This window comes from Carcharhinus amblyrhynchos, chromosome 1 (assembly GCF_965287045.1).
Source record: "Carcharhinus amblyrhynchos chromosome 1, sCarAmb.v2.hapA, whole genome shotgun sequence".
Lineage (NCBI taxonomy): Eukaryota > Metazoa > Chordata > Chondrichthyes > Carcharhiniformes > Carcharhinidae > Carcharhinus > Carcharhinus amblyrhynchos.
The window spans coordinates 10,209,418-10,231,749 of NC_137324.1; the positions used below are offsets into that span (position 1 = coordinate 10,209,418).

The 22,332-nt window shown below is 43.2% G+C and overlaps 1 protein-coding gene across 1 annotated transcript in view; it reads right to left on the reverse strand.

Moving 5' to 3' along the window:
* LOC145348897 (T-cell leukemia homeobox protein 1-like) overlaps nt 1-21,370 on the reverse strand; it is a 69,105-nt gene extending 47,735 nt beyond the window's left edge. The window contains exon 1 of the mRNA XM_080196953.1: nt 20,914-21,370. Within this exon, the coding sequence (XP_080053079.1) occupies nt 20,914-21,370 (457 nt within the window). The remainder of the gene's footprint in view (nt 1-20,913) is intronic.
* Nucleotides 21,371-22,332: the final 962 nt, after the last annotated feature.

A 22,332-nucleotide genomic window follows, 5' to 3' on the forward strand; every position in this document is an offset into this window, starting at 1 on the left:
CTCAAGAGTCTTTCATACATATCTGTCATAACCTCTTTACTCTTATATTCTATGCCTCATAAAGGCAAATATCCCATCTGCCTTCTTAACCACCACATCTACCTATCCTGCTGCGTTTAGGGATCCATGGACATGCACCCCTAGGTCCCCGTGGTCCTCTGTACTTCTTAACATCCTAATTTCATTGGGTATTTCCTTTGTCAGTCCTCCCGAAATGCATCACCTCACACTTTTCAGGATTGAATTCCATTTGCCACTGTTCTGCCCACCTCATCAGCCTCATTTATATCATCCTGTAATCTGAGGCTTTGCTCTTCACTATTTACCACACTACCAATTTTCATGTCATCTGCAAACTTACTGAGCATACCTCACACATTCACATCTAAATCATTAATGTACACTATAAAATTCAAGGTACCAATTCCTGCATTACACCACTGGACATAGGTTTCCAGTCACAAAAACAACCTTTGACTAACACCCTCTGCCTCCTGCCACCAGGCCAATTTTGGATCCAATTTGCCAATTGATTCTGGATCCCAAAGGGTTCCCTTTTTTGATCAGCCTCCCATGTGGAACCTTGTCATAAGCCTTCCTGAAGTCCCGGTGGACCACATCAACTGCACTGCCCTCATCTACAGACTGGGTCACCACCTCAAAAAATTCAATCAAATTTATTAGGCCTGCTCTCCCCCTGACACAACCATGCTAACTCTCCTTGATTAATCCTTACCTCTCCAAGTGGGGATTAATTCTGTCCCTCAGAAATTTTCCAATAATTTCCCTCTCACTGATGTTAGACTCACTAGCCTGTGATTACCTGGTTTATCCCCTCTTGAATAATAGTCCCACATTAACTTTCCTTCAGTCCTCTGGCACCCCTCCTGTGGCCAGAGAAGATTTGAAAATTTATGTCAGAGCCTCCTTGCAATCTCCTCCTCTGCCTCACTGCGCAACCTGGGATGCATCTCATCTGGGCCTGGTGAATTACCCACTTTTAAACCAGCTAAAACTGCTAATGTCTCCTCCTTCCCAGTGCTTAAATTATATCACAGTTTCCCCTCCCTGTATTTTAAATTTACATCATCCTTCCGCATGGTGAACACAGCTGCAAAAAACTCACTGTTTTAAATAAGGATCAGAGCCTCGGGACGTTCCTGGAAATCAACCGTTACATGTGTCGATGTTTTTCTCTTTTACTCCACAGGTGCGTCGGTCCACCTTGTTGTCTAACGAGGGGCATATACGCAGTGGGTCGTGCGTGGGCTGCTCTTGGATGTTTCGAGAGTAGCCTAGTACTTTGCGTTGTTTGTGTACGCTTAAACTGGACCAGCAGATGGGCACCACAACAGCTCAGTGACTATCACTGCTAGCTGTGCAGATACATGGATTTGGGCCAGTGTCTGTGGGAGTTTGCACGTTCTCCCCATGGTTGCGTGGGTTTCCTCCGGGTGCTCCGGTTTCCTCCCACACCCCAAAGATGTGCTCTTAGGCTGATTGGTGTAACAAATTGTCCCTAAATGATTCTCCCCTCAATCTGGTTTCCAATGTGGGTGCCATAAGCATAGACATGGGTCAAGGGTGGAAGGGGAAAAGTACATTGTTAAAATGGTGGCGTGGGCCCATTGGGCTGAAGGGCCTGTTTCCCATGCTGTGTTGTTCTTTGTTCTTTGTTCTGGTTCCACACACACATTGCCACTTTGGTCCCTAATGGGCCTTACTCCTTCCTTGGTTACCATCTTGCTCCTAATGTACTTATCAAACACCTTGGGATTTTCTTTTCCTTACAAAACACTTTGGGATTTGCCCATCAGCGTTTTATCATGTCCAGTCTTCGCTCTCCTATATTTATTTTAAGTTACTCCCCTCCTCGCACTTTCTATATCCCTCTTGGGTTTCCACTATTTTCATAGAATCATACAGCACAAAAGAGGCCCTTCAGCCCATCGGGTTGGCACCGGCACATTAGAAACACCTGAACTCCTACCTAATCCCATCTGCCAGCACTTGGCCCATAGCCCTGAGTGTTATGATGTGCCAAGTGCTCACCCAGATACTTTTTAAAGGATGTGAGGCCACCCACCTCCACCACCCTCCCAGGCAGTGCATTCCAGGTGGGTAAAAAAGGTTTTTCCTCTCTAAACTTCCTGCCTTTCACCTTGAACCTACATCCCCTTGTGACTGACCTTCAACTAAGGGGAACAGCTGCTCCTTATCCACTCTGTCCATGTCCCTCATAATCTTGTACACCTCGATCAGGTTGCCCCTCTGCTCCAGCAAAAGCAACCCAAGTCTACCCAACCTTGTTTCATAACTTAAATGTTCTAACCCAGGCAGAATCCTGGTGAACCTCCTCTGCACCCCCTCCAGTGCAATCACATCCTTCCAATAAAGTAAGAATGACCCATGTGGTACAAAATAAGGGGGGTTGCAGTTTAGGTTGGAGTTGAGGAGGAACTTCTCCACTCAAAGGGTGGTGAATCTCTGGAATTCTCTGCCCGTTGAAGTGGTGGAGGCTGCCTCGCTAAATATATTTAAGTCACCTAAATATAGGTAGATTGGTTTCTGATAGACAAGGGAATTAAGGGTTATGGGGAGAGGGCGGGAATGTGGAACTGAGACACGACAGATCAGCCATGATCTTATTGAATGGCGGGGCAGGCTCGAAGGGCTAGATGGCCTACTCCTGCTCCTATTTCTTACGTTCTTATGTCTCAATATGTGCCATGTGCTTCCATTAAAAGTAAGGAATCTCCCACTTGAGATGGAGATTGGAATGAATTATTTCTTTCCGAGGATCATTAGTCTGTGGAACTACCTTCCCCAGACAGCAGTGGAGACTGGTCCACTGAATATCTTTATGGCAGAAGTAAATAGATTGTTGCCCGACAAGGGAGGCAAAGACTATGGTAGGTGGGAGGAAACAAGCAGTTGAGGCCATAATCAGATCCACCTATCAAATAGTGGAGCAGGATCGAAGGGCTGAGTGGCCTAGTCATGCTCCTAATTTCTATGTTCATACGCATATAGAAACAGGCCATTCAGCTTTTTTTTACTCATTCATGGGACATGGGTGTCACTGGCTGGCCAGCATTTATTGCCCATCTCTAGTTGCCACAGGGCAGTCGAGAGTCAACCACATTGCTGTGGGTCTGGAGTCACATGTAGGCCAGACCAGGTAAGGACAACAAATTTCCTTCCCTAAAGGACATTAGTGAACCAGATTTTTTTTCCCCGACATTCAGCAATGGTTTCATGGTCATCAGTAGATTCTTAATTCCAGATAATTTTTATTGAATTCAAATCCCACCACCTGCCATGGTTGGGTCCTCTGAAAATTAGCTGAGCTTCTGGATTCATAGTCTCGTGATAATCCCACAAAGCCATCACCTCCCCTTCCCCATTGGTCTCAATTCTCTGCTCTTTTTTCCGTAAAGTTTTTTCAGTAAACAGTTCCTCCTCAAACCTGGATTCAATTTTCTTTTGAAAGTTAGAATCTCCTCCCTTCTGCCAATGGAAATAGTTTCTCCTCATTTATTCCAATGTTTGGTTCTCTATCAGAGGAAAAGAAATCTAGAAGTTTATTCTTTCGCCATTTATAAAAAAAAGGCTTTCTGCGGTACCAAAGAAGATGGCTGCCACAAGTCACATGACTGGAGGACTGGTCCTTTTTTCTGGCAGCTACCATCAGGGTTTATCAGCGCAAAAGAATTCCGTACCTAGTCTGTTGAATTTGATACCTCATTGTACAAACTCTAGGTGGGATTCTCCAAATTTGCCCATTATCGTACCACTGCCAGTGACAACAGAGAATGTGATGCTGAGCCAGAACTCCATTCACTGCAATGGCATCAGAGAATCCCAGCCATGAATGAGGAAATAAGTTTCCAGTGCCTTTGTAATGAATGAAAGCAGATTGCAGATGAACCAGCTCTCCAACTGATACAATCATAAAAGAGAGAGTTCAAAACTCATTATGCCGGAATAACCACCTCGACTTTCTCCTAAGGAAGAACAATGGAATTTTGGCCAGAAGAACAGAAACTGATTGTCAAGCTACAATTACGGCACAGTGGTACAGTGGTTGGCACTGCAGTCTCACAGTGCCAGGGACCCAGGTTCAATTCTGGCCTTGGGTCATTGTCTGTGTGGAGTTTGCACATTCTCCCCATGTCTGTGTGAATTTCCCTAGGAGCTCCAGTTTCCTCCCACAGTCCAAGGATGGGCAGGTAAGGTAGATTGGCCGTCATACATTGCCTCTTAGTATCCCAAGGTGTGTAAGTCAAGGAAGATTAGCAGGGTAAATACGTGGGATTAGGGGACAGGGTCTGTGTAAAGGTGCTCTGTCACAGAGTCAGTGTAGACTCAATGGGCCAAATGGCCTCCTTCTGCACTGTAGGGATTCTATGTTTTTTTGAATTAGCATTGATGTGACATGCCACATGACCTCTGGCCAAATCTCATCGCTACCTTCGTGTCTGTGAGGAGAACAAACCCAGCTTCTCCAATCTATCCACACAACTCATTCCTGGAACTATTTTTCTGAATCCTTTCTGCCCCTCTCGAAAGACTTCACATCCTCCTTAAAGGGTGCTGCTCAAAATTGGACAAAATAAACGCTTAGAAGCATGTCCTTGCTTTTGTTTGAAGACAAAGATTGCGAAAATTGTTTTTTTAGCAACCTTATTTGCTTGTCCTGTCGCTGAGTATATATACTGATATATCTTTCCATAAATAAGTCTGTTTTTACATCCACTGTAATATTTTACTATTCCGTGAGAAAGGCTTTACGTTTGACAGATCTACCCTGCCCTATTAAACCTGTCTCATGTTGCAAGTTACGGAGTGCCATTGCCAGGAGCTGTTAAGACTTGTACACTCGGACCTCTTTCATTCTGACTGACAACTTGTAGAAGCAAGCTGGCAGGAAAGGATATACTGTATGAAGGGAAAAGGGGAGAATAAAACAAAAAAAAACAAACCGAACAAGAAATTAGAGTAACACGTATCACTCCGCCAGCTTCCATCTTTGAGTAATGCCTTAATTCAAACATACAGACTGGAGGTGAAATCGAGAGGTGTGGCGACTGCCAATGATATCAAGACAGCATTTAATTGAGCGTGGCATCAAGGAACCCTGGCAAAATCGGAATCAATGGGAACCAGAGGGAAATACTCTCCACTGGTTGGAGTCATACTTGGCACAAAGGTGGCCAATCATCTCAGTGCCAGGACATCACTGCAGAAGTCCCTCAGGATCGTGTCCTAGGCCCAGCTACTTTCAGCTGCTTCATCAATGACCTTCCTTTCATCAAACTCCAAAAGATCGTGAATGTAGCCCAATTCATCATGCAAACCTGCCTCCCATCCAATGACTCTGTCTACACTTCCTGCTGCCTCGGCAAAGCAGCCAACATAATTAAGGATCCCACACACCCAGACATTCTCTCTTCCACCTCCTTCCATCGAGAAAAAGATACAAAAGCCTGAAGTCATGTACCAACCGACTCAAGAACAGCTTCTTCCCTGCTGCCATCAGACTTTTGAATGGACCTACTTTGCAGTAAGCTGACCTTTCTCCACACTCTAGCTATGACTCTAACACTCCATTCTGCACTCTCTCACTTTTGTTCTTTTGAACAATATGCTTTGTCTGTATAATGCGTATGAAACAATACTTTTTACTGTACACAAATATATGTGACAATAATAAATCAAATCAAATCAAATCAATGAATGCACAATGTTCAACACCTGAGGGTGGCACAGTGGCACAGTGGTTAGCACTGCTGCTTCACAGCACCAGAGACCCAGTTCAATTCCTAGCTCGGGTCACTGCCTGTGTGGAGTTTGCACGTTCTCCCCATGTCTGCATGGATTTCCTCAGGGTGCACTGGCTTTCTCCCACACTCCAAAGAATTGACCATGCTAAGTTATCCATTAGTGTCAGGGGATTGACAGGGTAAATATATGGGGTTATGGGGATAGAACCTGGTGGGATTGTCTTTGGTGTGGGCTTGATGGGCCAAACAGCATCCTTCTGCAATATAGGATTCTATGATTCATGACTCCTCAGATATTGAAGCAGTTCAGGTCCAAATGCAGTAAGACCCAGACAACATCCAGGCTAGGGTCTTATTGATAAGACCCTTATCAATGGTAAGTAATGTATCCAAGTAAGTGGTAAGTAATATTTGTGCCACACACAATCGTCTCTAACACGGGTGAACATCTCCTAAGCAAGTTCCCACAAGTCTCTCTCACTAAAGGTTTCTTATTCCCTGATTCCCTGGTTGGAATTTATTGTCTCTGATCTTTGGAAAGGCTCAGATTCAGGGGTTGTTGCTTTGTTGCTGAACAAATCCTGAGTACTGAGGTTTCACTCACAAATGTGATTGCAGCAACACCACTTTCACACTGATACTAAACACGGTTCAGCAATAGGGACCCTGGCCTGAACTCATTCCAAAGTGAGTCTCCTGTAATTCTCGCTCAGGCTAATTATTCATTCCAAACCAGATCCTACCAAAAGTTTAGTTTAAAGTTCATTTATTCGTGTCACAAATGAGACTTACATTAACAATGCAATGAAGTTACTGTGAAAATCCCCTAAAAACTTGGTGGGGGTGCGGGGGGGAGGTCTGGTCCAGAATCATTGACAATTGACATTAAGTTGATCTTTCTCTACATGTAGCTTGGATCGTAACACTACATTCTGCATTCTGTCCTTTCCTTCTCTATGAACGGTATGCTTTGCCCATAATGCATGGTAAACACACCTGAAATTCTGTTGTTACTGGTAACTTGGGGTATATGAAAAGTTAAGTAGACATGGATTTAAATTTTAAATTTACTCCACAGGTGAATAACAAGACAAGCCAAGATTGATGAGGATGTAAAGAGCAAGGGATTGTCCCGTAGGGTCAGGGGAGATTAGCAGGGAATATATGTGGGGTTACGTATATTCCTTGCTGATATATATGTGTAATGCAGGTAGGTGCCTAGAAAAAGTGTTCTCTCTAGCTGCAGTATCATGTACATAGGGGCTCCGATATTTTCTCACTTTAACATAGCTTAACTTCACCACCATTTGCTCAATCTCTCCACTCGAGCCTGGGTGGAATTGATGTCAGTGCAGGCTTGATGGGCCAAATGTCCTCCTTTTGCACTGTAGGGATTCTATGATTCGATGAATTGTGGTAAACGTTTGTGAGTCGCCTTTATTATCTGGAGTTATACAACATCAACGGTAACAATTTGCATTTATGTAGCAGCTTTAAGATCATTCAACATCCTGAGGTATTTTGCCGAAACATTATAAAATACAATTTCACACCAAGCCACATTAGGAGGTATTAGAGCAAGTGACCAAAAGCTTGATTATAGGGATAGCTTTTAAGGAGGATCTGATAGAATGCAAGTGAGGTGAAAGGGATTTCCAGAGCTTGGAGCCTAGGCAGCTGAAGGCACCATCAATAGTGATCTGATCTGATTTGATATGATTTATTATTGTCGCATGTATTAGTACACAGTGAAAAATGTTGGTCATGCTAATTTGGTGGTGGAGCAATTAAATTTGGGGATGTACAGAGGCCAGAATTAGAGAAACACAGAGCATTGCAGAGCTGGAGGAGATTGCAGACTTTGGGGAAGTGGTGGGTGGGTGGGGGAGTGGGGGGGGGGGGGGTGCAGTGATTGGGGGAGTTGAGGGTGGGAATGTGATCAAGACATGGTGGCATTTGTAAGACAAGAATAAGAATTTTATAACTGGGGTTTTGCTTAACTGGGAGCCAGTACAGATCAGTAAGCACAACAAAATTTGTGTGAACAGGATTTACTGATCTGATTTTCATTTGATTTGACTTATTATTGTCACACGTATTAACATACAGTGAAAAATATTGTTTCTTGTATGCTATATGGGCAAAGCATACCGTTCATAGAGAAGGAAAGGACAGAATGCAGAATGTAGGGTTACGATCCAAGCTATGTGTAGAGAAAGATCAACTTAATGCAAGGTAAATCCATTCAAAAATCTGACAGCAGCAGGGAAGGAACTGTTCCTGTGTTGGTTGCTATGTGACCTCAGACTTTTGTATGTTTTTCCCAATGAAAGAAGGTGGAAGAGAGAATGTCCAGGGTGCATGAGATCCTTAATTATGCTGGCTGCATTGCTGAGGCAGCGGGAAGAGTAGACAGAGTCAACGGATGGGAGGTTGGTTTGCTTGATGGATTGGGCTACATTCATGACCTTTTGTAGCTCCTTGCAGTCTGGGCAGAGTAGGAGCCCATACCAAGCTGTGATACAACCAGAAGGATTGCCTTCTATGGCACATCTGTAAAGATTGGTGAGAGTCATAGTTGACATGCCAAATTCCCTTAGTCTTCTGAGAAAGTAGAGGCATTGGTGGGCTTTCTTAACTATAGTGTCAGTGTGGGGTTATTGCGAGTTAGCAGAGGTTTGGTTGATTTCAAGTTTATGGAATATGGTTCAGCATTTGACCATTGCCAAGAAGATGATGGGTTTGGTGACGAGAGCTTATGGCGTGGATTAAGGAAAATGGCTTCAGTTTTTTTTCAATACTTAATTGAGGAAATTTCTGTCTATCCATTGTTGGATGCCGGACATGCAGTCTGAGAACTTGGAGGTTGTGGAGGGGTTGAGCCAATGGGATGAAGTTAAGCTGTGTTAAAGTGAGGAAATATCAGAGTTCCTGCATACTGCACCTGGAGAGAACAGTTTCTCTACATACATAGCTGTATTACACTTTTTTTTAATGCTTCCATGGGACGTGGGCACCACTCTTCGGGGCAGCATTTATTGCCCATCCCTAAATGCCCTCCACTTGAGAAGACATTTAAGGGTCAACCATATTGCTGTGGGTCTGGAGTCACAAGTAGGCCAGATCGGGTGAAGATGGCAGGTTTCTTTCCCTAAAGAAGTCTTTTTTTTTGCAACAATCATGATGGTTTGGTTTTATGGTCATCATTAGACTTTTAATTCCAGATTTTTATTGTATTCAGATTTCACCATCTGCGTGGTGGAATTGGAAGCCAGGTCCCCAGAGCATTACCCTAGGTCTCTGGATTACTAGTCCAATGGCAATACCACTACACACACACACACATATACACGCATATTTAAGTGTAAATATATGTGTATACTTAGGCATTTATGCACTTACACAGCGCTAAAATAATAGTTTCCCTTGTAAAATGTTCAATGGGGGTCTAATCATTGATAAAACGAATTCTAACCAACTTATTTTCCTGGTGAAATATTGATGGACGTCGTCTGTTTTTTAAACACGTCTCTGTGTACAGCTCAGATTTCACTATTCGGAGCCACCGGGTTCAAGAGCTTCATGACCTCCCCCAGTCTAATCTCAACTATCCAGTCAGTGAGGAAATTATAGCGTTCAAAATAAAACCGGGGGTATGGAAAGCATATGAATAAAGTGCACAGACTGGGAAAGAAAAGGTGGTGAACGGAGCTGGAGGTGGATTTTAGTGATGTTTTTGTTTTTGGAACGGAAACATTTGTAGACAAAGGAAGTAACGGCATGGTCTGTATGTGACTGTATACAAACCCACACAAAACCTCTGCGTGGATATAATATGCAATTTACTTGTTCCAATATGTACATCAGACGGACAAACTATTTCTTGCACAGTCAAACTAATCAATAATAACAATCTACTATAACGTAAGGAAGACAATTACTGAACTGTAATATTTATCTAGACTCTCTAATTGTTTTATATTTCATTATATTTCGTTTCCCGGTTGTGTGCGTGAGAAACCGGCTCCCTGGCTGTGTATGTACAGACTGGGCTGTCGGGAAAGCGGTGTTTTGTGCATTACTATGAACACCAGTGTTCTCTCCATCATCCATCACCAATCCTATCGGTTACATTTGTTTTTCAATGCGCTTAACTGTTTTTTTCTCTAATCTTGGTTGTGTTAAAAATACACATAACACTACTGATTATACAAAAGGGGGGCTGGTGAATTGGGGTTGGGGGGAGGGAGGGTGGTAGTAAGGCTCATGTGACCCAAGGCGGATTGCGGGATAAACCCCTGTCCCCCGTGTCAGGACAAGTCCTGCTACTAAGTGAAGATGTGACGGTAGCACAGTGGTTAGCACTGCTACTTCGTAGCGCCAGGGTCCTGGGATCGATTCCCAGCTTGGGTCACTGTCTGTTTGGAGTTTGCACATTCTCCTCGTGTCTACGTGGGTTTCCTCCCACAGTCCAAAGATGTGTGGGTTAGGTTGATTGGCTGTGCTAAGAAATTGCCCCTGAGTGTCCAGGGATGTGTAAGTTAGAGGGATTAGTGGGTGTAATATGGGCGTAGGGCCTGGGTGGGACTGTGTTTGGTGCAGCCTCCATGGGCCGAAGGGCCTCTTCCTGCACTGTAGGGTTCTATGATCGATATGAGGTGGGAGAGGGACAGAATGATGTGTCCTGGTGCTTAATTAGACTATACAGTTGGTGGTTTGAAAAAGATTGGGGATGAGAAGGAAAGGGGAACCGGAAATCAATAACCCTACCTACACGCAGTGGACACAATACTTTGGACAATATCTTTAAAATATGGATATGTCCAGGCCCACATACTCCTGTGCTCACACCCTAAGTATATGCGTAAGTGGGCAATCGGCCATTAAATTACACATTTATTACTGAAACATATATACACATACATATATATTCATTTTAAAGGTAGACCCATGAGTTCAAGGCTGGTGGATTATTTAATCTAATGTTATATTTAAATGATACACATATCGAAACAGGAGCAGCAGGAGACCACTCGGCCCTTCAAACACGCTCCGTCATCCATTATGATCATGGCTGATCAGCCAACTCAATAGACTGAGCCCACCTTAACTCATATGCTTTGATTCCCTTCACCTCAATTGCTGTATCTAACTGCCTCTTGAAAGCATTCAATATTTTGGCCTCGACTGCTTTCTGTGGTAGCTGATTCCACAGGCTAACCACTCTCTGGGTGAAGAAATTTCTCCTCACCTCTGTCCTAAATAGTCTACCCTGAAACCTTAGACTATAACCCTGATTCTGGACATCCCACCATCAGGAACATCTTTTTATTACCTATATATAGATAGTAAATCATATATAGGATGACATGCTGCTTATTTTGTTCCATAAACTAATTATTTATATTTTATATATGGAACAGCATTCACCATTATGCAATATATTTCAGGTTTCATGGAATCATAGAATCACTACAGTGCAGAAGGAGGCATTTAGCCTGCATTCTGCATCGACCACAATCCCACCCGGATCCCGTCCTTGTAACACCACATATTTACCTTCCTAATCTTCCTGACACTAAGGGGCAACTTATCATGGCCAATCAACCTAACCCGCACATCTTTCGGACTGTGGGATGAAACCCGAAGGAAACCCACACAGACACTGGGAGAATGTACAAACTCCACACAAGACAGTGACCTGAGGCCGGAATTGAATCCGGGTCCCTGGCACTGTGAGGCTTGTTCAATAACTATTATAACATGTTTGCATTCATTACATTTCTTGCTGTTTGTGAATAAATTTTTCCAAAGTTATGGTGGTGGATATAGAACATATTATATTCGGAGTTACTTTTGATGGAATAATGGAAGATTCCATATTGCAACACCAGATTGAACAGCAGTTAAATCTCTAATTGATGGGTTTTAAACTCTGAGTTTTAAAAAGCCTGTGGGTTGTATGGATTGAATGCCTGTTCATATTTCAGCTTTGGAATAGCCTCTGGAAGAAGAGTCTTTTCACACACTGGATTGCACTTAATCTCCCTGTGTTCAAATGGCATCAACCAGGGCAATCAACTGCTTGTCTTGACTTAAAGAACTATCTTTATAAAGAGACTTGCAGTAACAGAGTGCTGTCCGCCCACATCAGGACACCCCAGAGCGCTTTACAGTCACTTTTTGGCTATTATAAAAAGCAGCCAATGCCCACAGTGAACTCCCATTGTAAACATTTACGAGTGATGTTGAGTGCTGGATAAATACTGGCCCGTGGACAACTCCCCTGCTCTTCAGGAGAATGAGTCATAGAGTCATACAGGTTTACAGTATGGAAACTGGCCCTTCAGCCCAACTTGTCCATGCTGCCTGGTTTTACTGCTAAGCTAGTCCCAATTGCCCACATTTGGCCCATATCCCTCTATGTCCATCTGACCCATGTAACTGTCCAAATGCTTCTTAAAAGGCAAAATTGTACCTACCTCTACCACTGCCTCTGGCAGAATGTTCCAGACACTCAGCACCCTTTGTGTGAAAGAATTGCCTCTCTGGACCCTTTTGTATCACTCCCCTCTCACCTTAAACACAGAAAATGAGGATGACCTTATTGAGGTGTACAAAATCACGAGGGGCACAGATAGGATGAATACACATTTTTTTCCCCATGGAAGGGGAATTGTAAACTAGAGGGCATAGGTGTTAGGTGAGAGGGGAAAGATTTGAAAAGGACCTGAGGGGCAACTTCTTCACATAGAGGGTGGGGCGTCTATGGGATGAGCTGCCAGAGACAGTACTTGAGGCAGGTAAAATAGCAACATTTGGATAAATACGTGGATCGAAAAGGATTAGAGAGATATGGGTTAAATGTGGGGCAATTGGAATTAACTAGGAAATGGTTGGCATGAACAATTGGGCCGAATGGCCTGTTTTGTGCTCAATTGCTCTGTGTCTCTATATAGATGGAATTTTATGGCCTCACTCGACAGGGAGAATGGGAAATCCCACAGGAGGTCAACAGACCTTCCAATTGTGGGTCCCTTGTCTGCTCCAATTCCTGAGGTGGGTGAGACAGTAGAATTCTCTCAATGAGCTCCCTTTTTATAGCCGCCAGGGGTTACATTTTGAGGACTTGGTTTGAAGTCTCGCACAAAAGGCAGCACCAGTGGTACTGCAAGGAACTGTCAGATCCAGCTTTGAATTTAAAAAAAAATCATTCATGGGACGTGGGTGCGGCTGGCTAGGCCAGTATTTATTGCCTATCCTTAATTGCCCTTCAGCCACTGGTGGTGGTGGAGACTAGGCCTTCTGACTCAAGCAATGCCAACTTGCGGGTAACTGTTGCGCTGCCCAACTGTGCAACTATCTTGTATGATAAAATCACCCAGCTCCGAGGGAGGCCAATCGGCCCGTCAAACCTGTCCCGCTTCTTTGAAATGATTATCCGATTACTCCCTGCAGCCCTGCGTGTTTTTTTTGTGTCTTTAAGTAAATATCTTTGTGAATGAGTCCCTTTCTCTCCATATAGTCATAACAATCCAGCTACGAATATCCTCCCCGGGTGTTTATCCCTGTGAGTTTAAATATTGTTGCAAAGCAGCTAGCTATGTTTGGGCGGGGGCTGGGGGTTGGGTGCACATGGAGTACAAGTTTGGAAATGAATCTAGCCTCTCTCCTTGATTCTGTGTTTAGATCTGGAGCGGCTATTTGGGCCTCTTTCTGTCTCCATTCGGGTAACACGCTCATTTGTTTCTGCTCGCTAACCCGTTTCCAATTCCTCACAGACCTTTACTGCTAAAACAACATGTTGTTACACTCGCGGATCCCTACATGACTGCGGCAATGAATAGCCCTGTCAGTCAGGGAGGTGGGCGGAACAGTGGCAATAGATGTGAGTATGCATTATAAGCAGAGGCGTTCAAAATTTGGAGAAAGTCTGGCAAAGTGAGCACGATGAACAGTTGCAGAAGGGCCGGCAACCAGTGTAAACAGATTTAAGAGGATTAACAAACAAAAAAGAAAAAAGTCAAGGTTTTATATAGCAAATTGCAATGATCTGGAAGATAGAACATTACAGCACAGTACAGGCCCTTCGGCCCTCAATGTTGTGCCGAGTTATGTCCAATCCCAAGATCATGCTATCCCACTCCCTAAGATCTCTGAAAGGGCAGAGGAACACATTGAACCTTAACTCTCAAAGTGTATTAATTAAATATTGGAAAAGGAGGGGGAATCAAGATTACGACGGAACAGGCAGAGGAATGAGATTACTTACAAACGAAAACAGAAAAATGCTGGAAAATCTCAGCAGGTCTGTGGAGAGAGTAGAGCCAACGCTTCGAATCTAGATGCTTGTCAGACCTGCTGAGATTTTCCAGCATTTTTCTGTTTTTCTTTCAGATTCCCGCATCCGCGTTTATCTGTGAAATTAGATAGCTCTTTCCAAGAAGCTGGTACAGACAGATAGGCCGAATGGCCTCCTGTGCTGTGTTCAGTGAATTCAGATTTGGAACACAGGTCCGCAGTCGGGCGGTGCAAAGCTGGAATATGGGGTTCTTTCCTCCCTAGGGTCTAGCCGGGAGGGAAGGGGCCGAAGGGCGGGGGGGGGGGCGGTGGGCGGTTGAGTTTGCAGTAAAGGCCGAGACAGACATTCCCACGTTCATTCCTCACGCATTGATATGGAGTTCGCTTGGGCATGAACCTTTATCATTAATTTATTTTGCATTGTGAATCTGCCAAGCGCTATATTTTATTTAAATTTATATACATATACTATATATATATAGACTGCATACAAGGGCAGAAGGAGGGTTTAGTCAATAGGGGGGAAGCCGTAGGGAACTGGTTGAATCCCGGTCCCAGTGACACTTCATATAAACACTCCAACCAGCCCAGTTTCACTGCAATGTTTTCTTTCGTCGCTTGTCAAATTGCAAATCGACAAATCGCAGAGTCCCCCTCACATATCATTTGATGTTGCAGCGTCTGAATCGAACCCGGTCTATCGGCTGAAAGTTGCTCATTTGGGTAACACAGTAAGAAGTCTGACAACACCAGGTTTAAGTCCAACCGATTTATTTGATAGTTTACTATCGTTTACTGGATAGTTTACTATCAAATACATCGGTTGGATTTTAACCTGGTGTTGTCAGACTTCTTACTGTGTTTACCCCAGTCCAACGCCGGCATCTCCACATCATTTGGGTAACACCAGGGCGGGAAATATGAGTTAGAGAAATAAAAGGCTGCAATTGTAACAACTGTACTCTTTCCTCCCCCCTTTATTCCAGCACTATCTCACAATCTCCCCTCACCTCTTTTCACGGCGACTTCATTAAGTGTTAATGTGAACCTACTGGCGACACTAATGCATTAACTTTAAACTTAAACTTTAGAATTCCCTCTTCCTCATGCTTTCATCCTTTTCATCTATCGTTCCCCCATCTATGCATTTTTCCTTCCTTTACTGTCTTCATGTCGTCCCCATTTTAATCCCCATTTCTGTCTTTCTCTGTGCGCCCACACAATCTATCTTTACCCCACACACAACTTTTTCTTATTGCCTCTCCCCTATCACCCCACCCCCCCCATCTCTTTTCCCCAGTTGATACAAACTGATAAGAGTTTATCAGCCAGTAAAACCCGTTGCGCCTTCGGAAACACTTGGGTTAATTTATAGAGGCCAGTGTGGTTAGTTGAGCACTTTCCTCCCTCACGCTGGCACCGTGTGAAGTGAGGCCAGTTCCCTCGGCGCCCGACGCCTTCTCACGGGTTTAAAGGCTGCCTCAGTTTACGACCGGCTGTGTTTATGGATCAAATCCAGACTCTTGTCAGATTCTGGGGGGGGGGTGGAATGATTCATGCTGCGTGCAGCTTTGCGACTGCGGCAGGAAGTTCGCCGACTGCCGCCGGACACAAGCAGAGAGCGCTTGGAGAGGTTTGAAAGTTCGCAATGCAGGGGTTATCACAGGGCGGATTCCCGGACACATACAACGGTGTAGATCAGGCCAAGAAAGAGAGTGATCTTCATTGATGTGGTTCATTCCCAGGCCCACTGGAATAAGGACAGGAGGTGCTGGGTGGGGGTGTGGGGGGTACTCAGCAGCATAGAACCATAGAAAATTACAGCTCAGAAACAGGCCTTTTGGCCCTTCTTGTCTGTGCCGAAATCATTTTCTGCCACGCATCTATGGAGAGGAACAGAGTTAAAGTCCAGATCTGACTCCAGTCCCACATGCATGGGCATTGGGAGAATGCATTCGCATCCAGCACGACTCTACAAGTGAGAGAGAGAAAACGCTGGAAAAATCTCAGCAGGTCTGGCAGCATCTGTAAGGAGAGAAAAAAGAGCTGACCTTTCGAATCCAGACCACCCTTTGCCCAAGCTCAAAAGGCACAGAAAATGGGAGATATTTATACTGCAGGGTGAGGGAACGAAAGATGAGTCACAGCTGCAAAAACCAAAGGGAAAAAGGCTACTAATGGCAGTCCACAGAGAGAATAAAAGGAGTGAAGGCCAAACGGCAGAGAAGCTGAAATCAGAGGGTAGGCGGTGACATGAGGATGGGGGGGGGGGGGGGGGGCGGCGGGGGCAGGTAGAAACAGGTAGGAGAGAGGTAAAATTGAGAAAGAAAGGGGAAAAGGGAAACGAAGGGGGAGAAAAGGTAAAGGAAGGAGACAAAATAGGGGAAAGTGTGGGGAGGAAGAAAAATAAAGAAAGACAAGATTCTACAATATCTGTTTTAGTGACTGTTGTTTGAGGGATAAATAGAACACAGGAATTATCCAGCTCATCCGAGAATAATATTGCCCGCATCTTTCATATCCATCTCAAGGGGCAGACGGACCCATGGTTCAAATCTCCCCACATCTCCCTCTCATCCCCCCGTCACCAATATTTGAAGCTTCCAAGATCGGATCAGAATGTGTAAAGGGATAGCAGAGAAACTTGCCTCAAACAGAAAGGCGGGGATATGATGGGCAAGTTCCCCTCTAAGTCACTTCATATCCTGACTGGAAATTAAAAAAGTTTATTTATTAGTGTCACGAGGAGACTTAAATCAACACTGCAGTGAAGTTAGTGTGAAAGTCCCTGGTCGCCACACTCCAGTGCCTGTTCGGGTACACTAAAGGAGAATTTAGCATGGCCAATGCACCTAAACAGCACTTTTTTCAGACTTTGGGAGGAAACTGGAGCACCCGGAGGAAGCCCACACAGACACAAGGAGAATGTGCAAACTCCGCTCAGACAATCAAACCGGGGTCCTTAGCAGTGTGAGGCAGCAGTGCTCACCACTGTGCCACCATGCTGTCCCATTTCACTGTTCCTACATTGTGGCTGAGTCAAAATCCTGGAACTCCCTCCCCAACAGCACTGTGGGTCTCCCTAACTCCAAACGGCTCCAAACGACTGGTACAAAAACAGAACATGTTGGAGACTCAGCAGGACTGACAGCATCTGAGGGAGAGGAGAGCCAACTTTCAAGTCAGCATGACCCCTCGGCAGTATTGACTGGTACCTTTCCATCCTCCCTAAACGCACGGTGGGTGTACCGACACCATATGGACTGCGGCGGTTCCAGAAGGTTAGGAATCATTAATAAATGCTGGGCTAGCCAGCGATGCCCATATCTTCAAGAATTGTCTTCTCAAAGCATTTATTCTGATCTGCCTTCCAGAGGCCTTGGGACCTTAGTGCATATTTCTAGAATGTTCTGCTTGTATTTGCGGCTTTCCAAAGTTATCATTTTATCTCGTTATCAAAACCACTCACTTACAAAGTGATTAATTTAATTTAGCCAGTCACACGAACAACGCTACAATTCGATTTGTACCTAATAACTCAGGCATAGATACCGGCAAACTCATGTGTGTGCCCGGAATATGAATGAATAATAAAAGTACATGTTTATATTACTATTAAATGCAGTTGGTGAATAGACACGAGGTGGGAAGCGCGCTTATACAACAGCTTCTAACTTCAAATATGTACTCCCTCGGCGCAAGAAAGTGCGTTAATCTGCAAACTATTCCAGGGATTCGCTATGCATAACAGCAAGGATCTCCATCTAACCACGACACTAATCTTTTTAATTTACGGCATCTAAATTGTCCCTTAAAACTGAAGGCTTAAATAAGCCCCTAATATTGCTGCCTCGGGTAATTCGTACGGCGGATAATTCCAGATATTTCCCACTCTGGGAACGAAACACTTGTCTCCCCCAACACGTGGAGATGTGGTTTGGTCGCGAATTTCCATTCGGGACCTTCTTCCTGAGCTCATTTTCAAATAATGACTGGTGTCACACACACTCCAATAATCACTTTGTATTTCATATATTTTAAAAGAAGCAAATTGAAAAAAAAAGCAGTTAAAAAAAAACTCGTTTTGTGTATATGTATATATTTAAATTATCGAATATTAAAATGACCGAAACCAACAAAAGTTAACACACTACATCTCATTTATATATACGTGTATCTGTATTGGGAAAAGCTGTCTATATACAAAATATGGACTAGTATGAAATCATTAATTGACTATTGTAATTAATAATCTCATACAAGTTCATATTTTGTACATAGTTTTTTATATCTTATTATAAAGTGACTATTGTAATTTATAATAATAATGGGAAAATAATGCTCAGTTCCCCTGTGCATCTATGGAAAAGACGCCAAGCTTTGCAATTCTCCTCTCAAAAAGCTCTAGACGTTAACGAAAAGGGAAAATGCTGGAAAATCTCAGCAGGTCTGGCAACATCCGCAGTAATTTGCTTTTATTAAGCTTCGGCCGTTTTGTCTTGGAGAGGACGATTGTTACTCTGTATTTACTGCAGTGTTTTTTGAGTAATGGTGTGTGGTTTTGGCGGGGTGCAAGCTTTCAGCTCCGTCTCTGGACGGAGTGTTGGGGAACCCGCAGCTGGTTCGAGGCAAGCAGCAAACTGGGAGAGACGGGGCGGGGGGAATGAGATGTGCGGGGGAACCCACCGGGAGCTAATAAAACTGACAAAATAAATGAACAGTGTGGGAGCAAAGAGGACGGCGCTGACACCGCGGCGAGGCGAGCAACATCCATAATGTTAATGCGTCTGTCTTCAAAACAAACGCGACCTCAGTTAGAAGTGAAATCATATTTAATAATGCACCGAACAGCACTTTGTTCAAGCCGTGATCCATTTTAAAGCCAGGCTGCTATAACGCTGTAATAAATATCAGTCAATTCCCCGACTGACTCGTAGGGAGACCTTATTGATAAATTCACACTAAACATTTAAATGATGCATGCGTTTTGGAGACATGAACTCTTAACTAAAATATTAAACGAATCGTGAAGGGTATTCCTAAAAACATGGCAATTATATTGTATTTGGGATTGTCCTTAGTGATTGGTTCAATCATATATACATACACATTATTACATATTATTTTGTTCTGTTTTAGTGTGTTAGTATATATTATCGTTCTATATACTTCCTATATTGAGCATTTCAGTATATATTATACATACATTATTCTGTTCTGTTTTAGGATGCATATTATTCTGTTGTTCGGTCTTTAGCGTGTTAATATATTATAGTTCTATATGTTTACTATATTTAGGGCGTTTGTTTATAATATACATTATTCTGTTCTGTTTTAGGGTGCATATTATTGATGTTCAATCTTTTGCGTGTTACTGTATATTGTTCTATATATTTACTATATTTAGGGTGTTTGTACATACTATACATACACTATTCTGTTCTGTTTTAGGATGTTAGTGTATATTATAGTTATATATTCTTATTTTATTTAGGGCAATTTGATTTGATTTGATTTATTATCACACGTACAGTGAAAAGTATTGCCGCTTGCACGCTATACAGATAAAACATACTGCACATGGAGAAGGAAAGGAGAGGGCGCATTTGGGTTAGTGTATATTATACATGTTGGTATAGTTAGGGTGTTAGTATATGTTATGCATACATTATTCTGTTGCTCTGTTTGAGGATGCATGTTATTATGTTGTTCACTCTTTAGGGTGTTAATGTATTATAGTTATATATACTTGCTATATTGAGCATGTTAGTATACATTATACATACATTATTCTGTTGTTCTGCTTGAGGATGCATGCTATTATGTTGTTCACTCTTTAGGATGTTACTATATTATTGCTATATTGTTATTATATATTGCTTTATTGAGCACGTTAGTATATATTATGCATACATTATTCTGTTCTGTTTTATGCTGCATATTTTTCTGTTGTTCAGTCTTTAGAGTGTTCGTATTTATTATGGTTATATATTATTCTGTTGTGTTTATAGGGTGTTAGTATAGATTATAAATATATACTATTCTGTTGTCCTGTGTTTAGATGTTTGTGTATAACATTAATACCGTTCTATACATTATACATTATTATTTTCTCCTTCAGAAAGTTAGTATGGTTATACACATAGATTACACATAAGCATATCATTCCGTTGTCTTGTCTTTAGGGTGTTTAATTATAGATAACTAACTGGGCCCAAACCATTACTGAGACACCTCACTCGAAACATCTCTATCATTCCAAAGAATGGAAATTTCCATTCCGGCACCAATAATTTGTCCTTAGTTCCAAAGGTGGTTAATTTTCTTCAATGTTCAAGATTTTCTGCGATTTATTTTTCAGAAGTTTCCTTTTCGAGTTTCTCTTTTTTTTAGAAAACTTCTTCTTCGTTTTTCACACAGTATTTTTAAATATTGTCTCCAATATGAGATTTAAGTCTCTTGCATATCTGTTTTCAAATTAATTCCTCTTTACACTTTCCAAATTTTCACATGCCCTCGTCTCCAATTTCGTTTCTCTCCCCCACTTTGGATGTGGTCTATATTTTAATATCCCTTCACTCGCGGTATTTCGACCCCCTCCCCCCCGTGTCTGTCATTGCTTTATTTCAGGGAATCACCGTTCAGGAGGACCATTCGGCCCCAAAATGCCCGTACCAACCCCTTGAGAGAGCGAGCCAATTGCACCCCAACCCCTGCTGATCTTCGCCCAACAGACCCGGGGTCTCTTTAAACATTATTTCAAACGATAACAAAACAACACAGTCAAACATTCGCCCCCAACACCCACACAAATGCAAGACCTCACCTGTTAGTCTGTCTTTGGCAAAACGCCTGCTGCTCTCCATCCAGGGGAAAGTTAAATTAGATAAGTTTGCCATGTTGCCCATGCTGGGGAGACAGGGCACTGTTGGCATCCCGGCCGAGAGAGGTGGAGGAGGCATGTGAGGTCTGTGAGCGGGTACTCGGATCACCCCGGCCCCGCTGTTCATATTAACATTCATATTCATACTTACATTCATATTCATAGACATGTTAACATTATAGGATCCCGGTAATCCGGCCATACTGCAGGCGTTATTGTAAGCATGACTGTAGCCATCGGGGTGAGAGTTGTAAGCGTTGGTTGCGATGTGGTAATCCGAATCAGCAACCCGGTTCGGGTGCATGCAACTGCCTGGCTCCGAATTGTTCAGAATCTGATCAATTCCGAAGTTTATAGGCTCGTGTTGTGAATGCGTTTGTTCCATTGCAGCATGATCCATGGTTTGTTTTTTTTTGAACAATATCTTTGGTTGCAGTTATCCAATTTCTCTCTCTCTCTCCCCCAAAATAGTTTTCGTGTTAAAAAAATTAATCAGAGCAAAATATTCCACAGGGCCCAACGATGGATTATTGCTTTTCCTCCTCCTCCTGATTTGGGTGAATTCATCAATACAATTTTAAAAATGTATCATTATTTGCAAAATTATAATTAGGAGCGCATTTCCTCTCCAGCGAGTTACATCCGAGTTTCTGCAGGTACTTTGGAACTGGAGAGGCGAAAATCCCCGGGCTCCTCCTCCCTCATTGGTCTCCACCGCCCTTGATTGACAGCTCAGCATCCGTCCCGCCCACCTCCGCGTCCCATTGGTCCCAATCCTGCTGTGATTGACAGCCACATCCCCCTATCCTGCCTCAGCCCTGGTCAATGGCCTCCCCCGTCCCCGCCTCCTCCCCCTTCCGACAGTGATAAGATTCCCATTGAGAATTTCAGCGGCTCCTCCCTTCTCCCTGCCTGAAGCTGAATCTCCATTGGCCCGTGGCATGATTGATGGGTGGCTTTTCAGGCAGGAACCCATCTTTCTGGGCAAAATAAATTTGCAAATAAAAACAAAAAAAAATCCCTGCTCTCCTCTCAAGAGGAAGGAATAACAATGAAAAATGATTTGCAATAAAGACTTGAAAACGATGCCAACATCTTTGCTTTTTTGTATCGTTATCCCATGTGCTGTTAACTAGTAACAAACAAGCAGAAGTGGGGAAATCCACTTTCAAAAAATTCTCTTTGATTTCGTTCTTAATGCACTTAAAAATGCTTTGAATATTTTCAGGGACAATGCAAGTTACCAGATTAGATTTAAATTATTAAATTTTCAGCCCAGTTTTAAATCGCCGGGACGCCTAGATTGGGGAAATGGAATCTTAACTATTCTGGGGAAAACTATTTCGAATACACAAGCAAAAA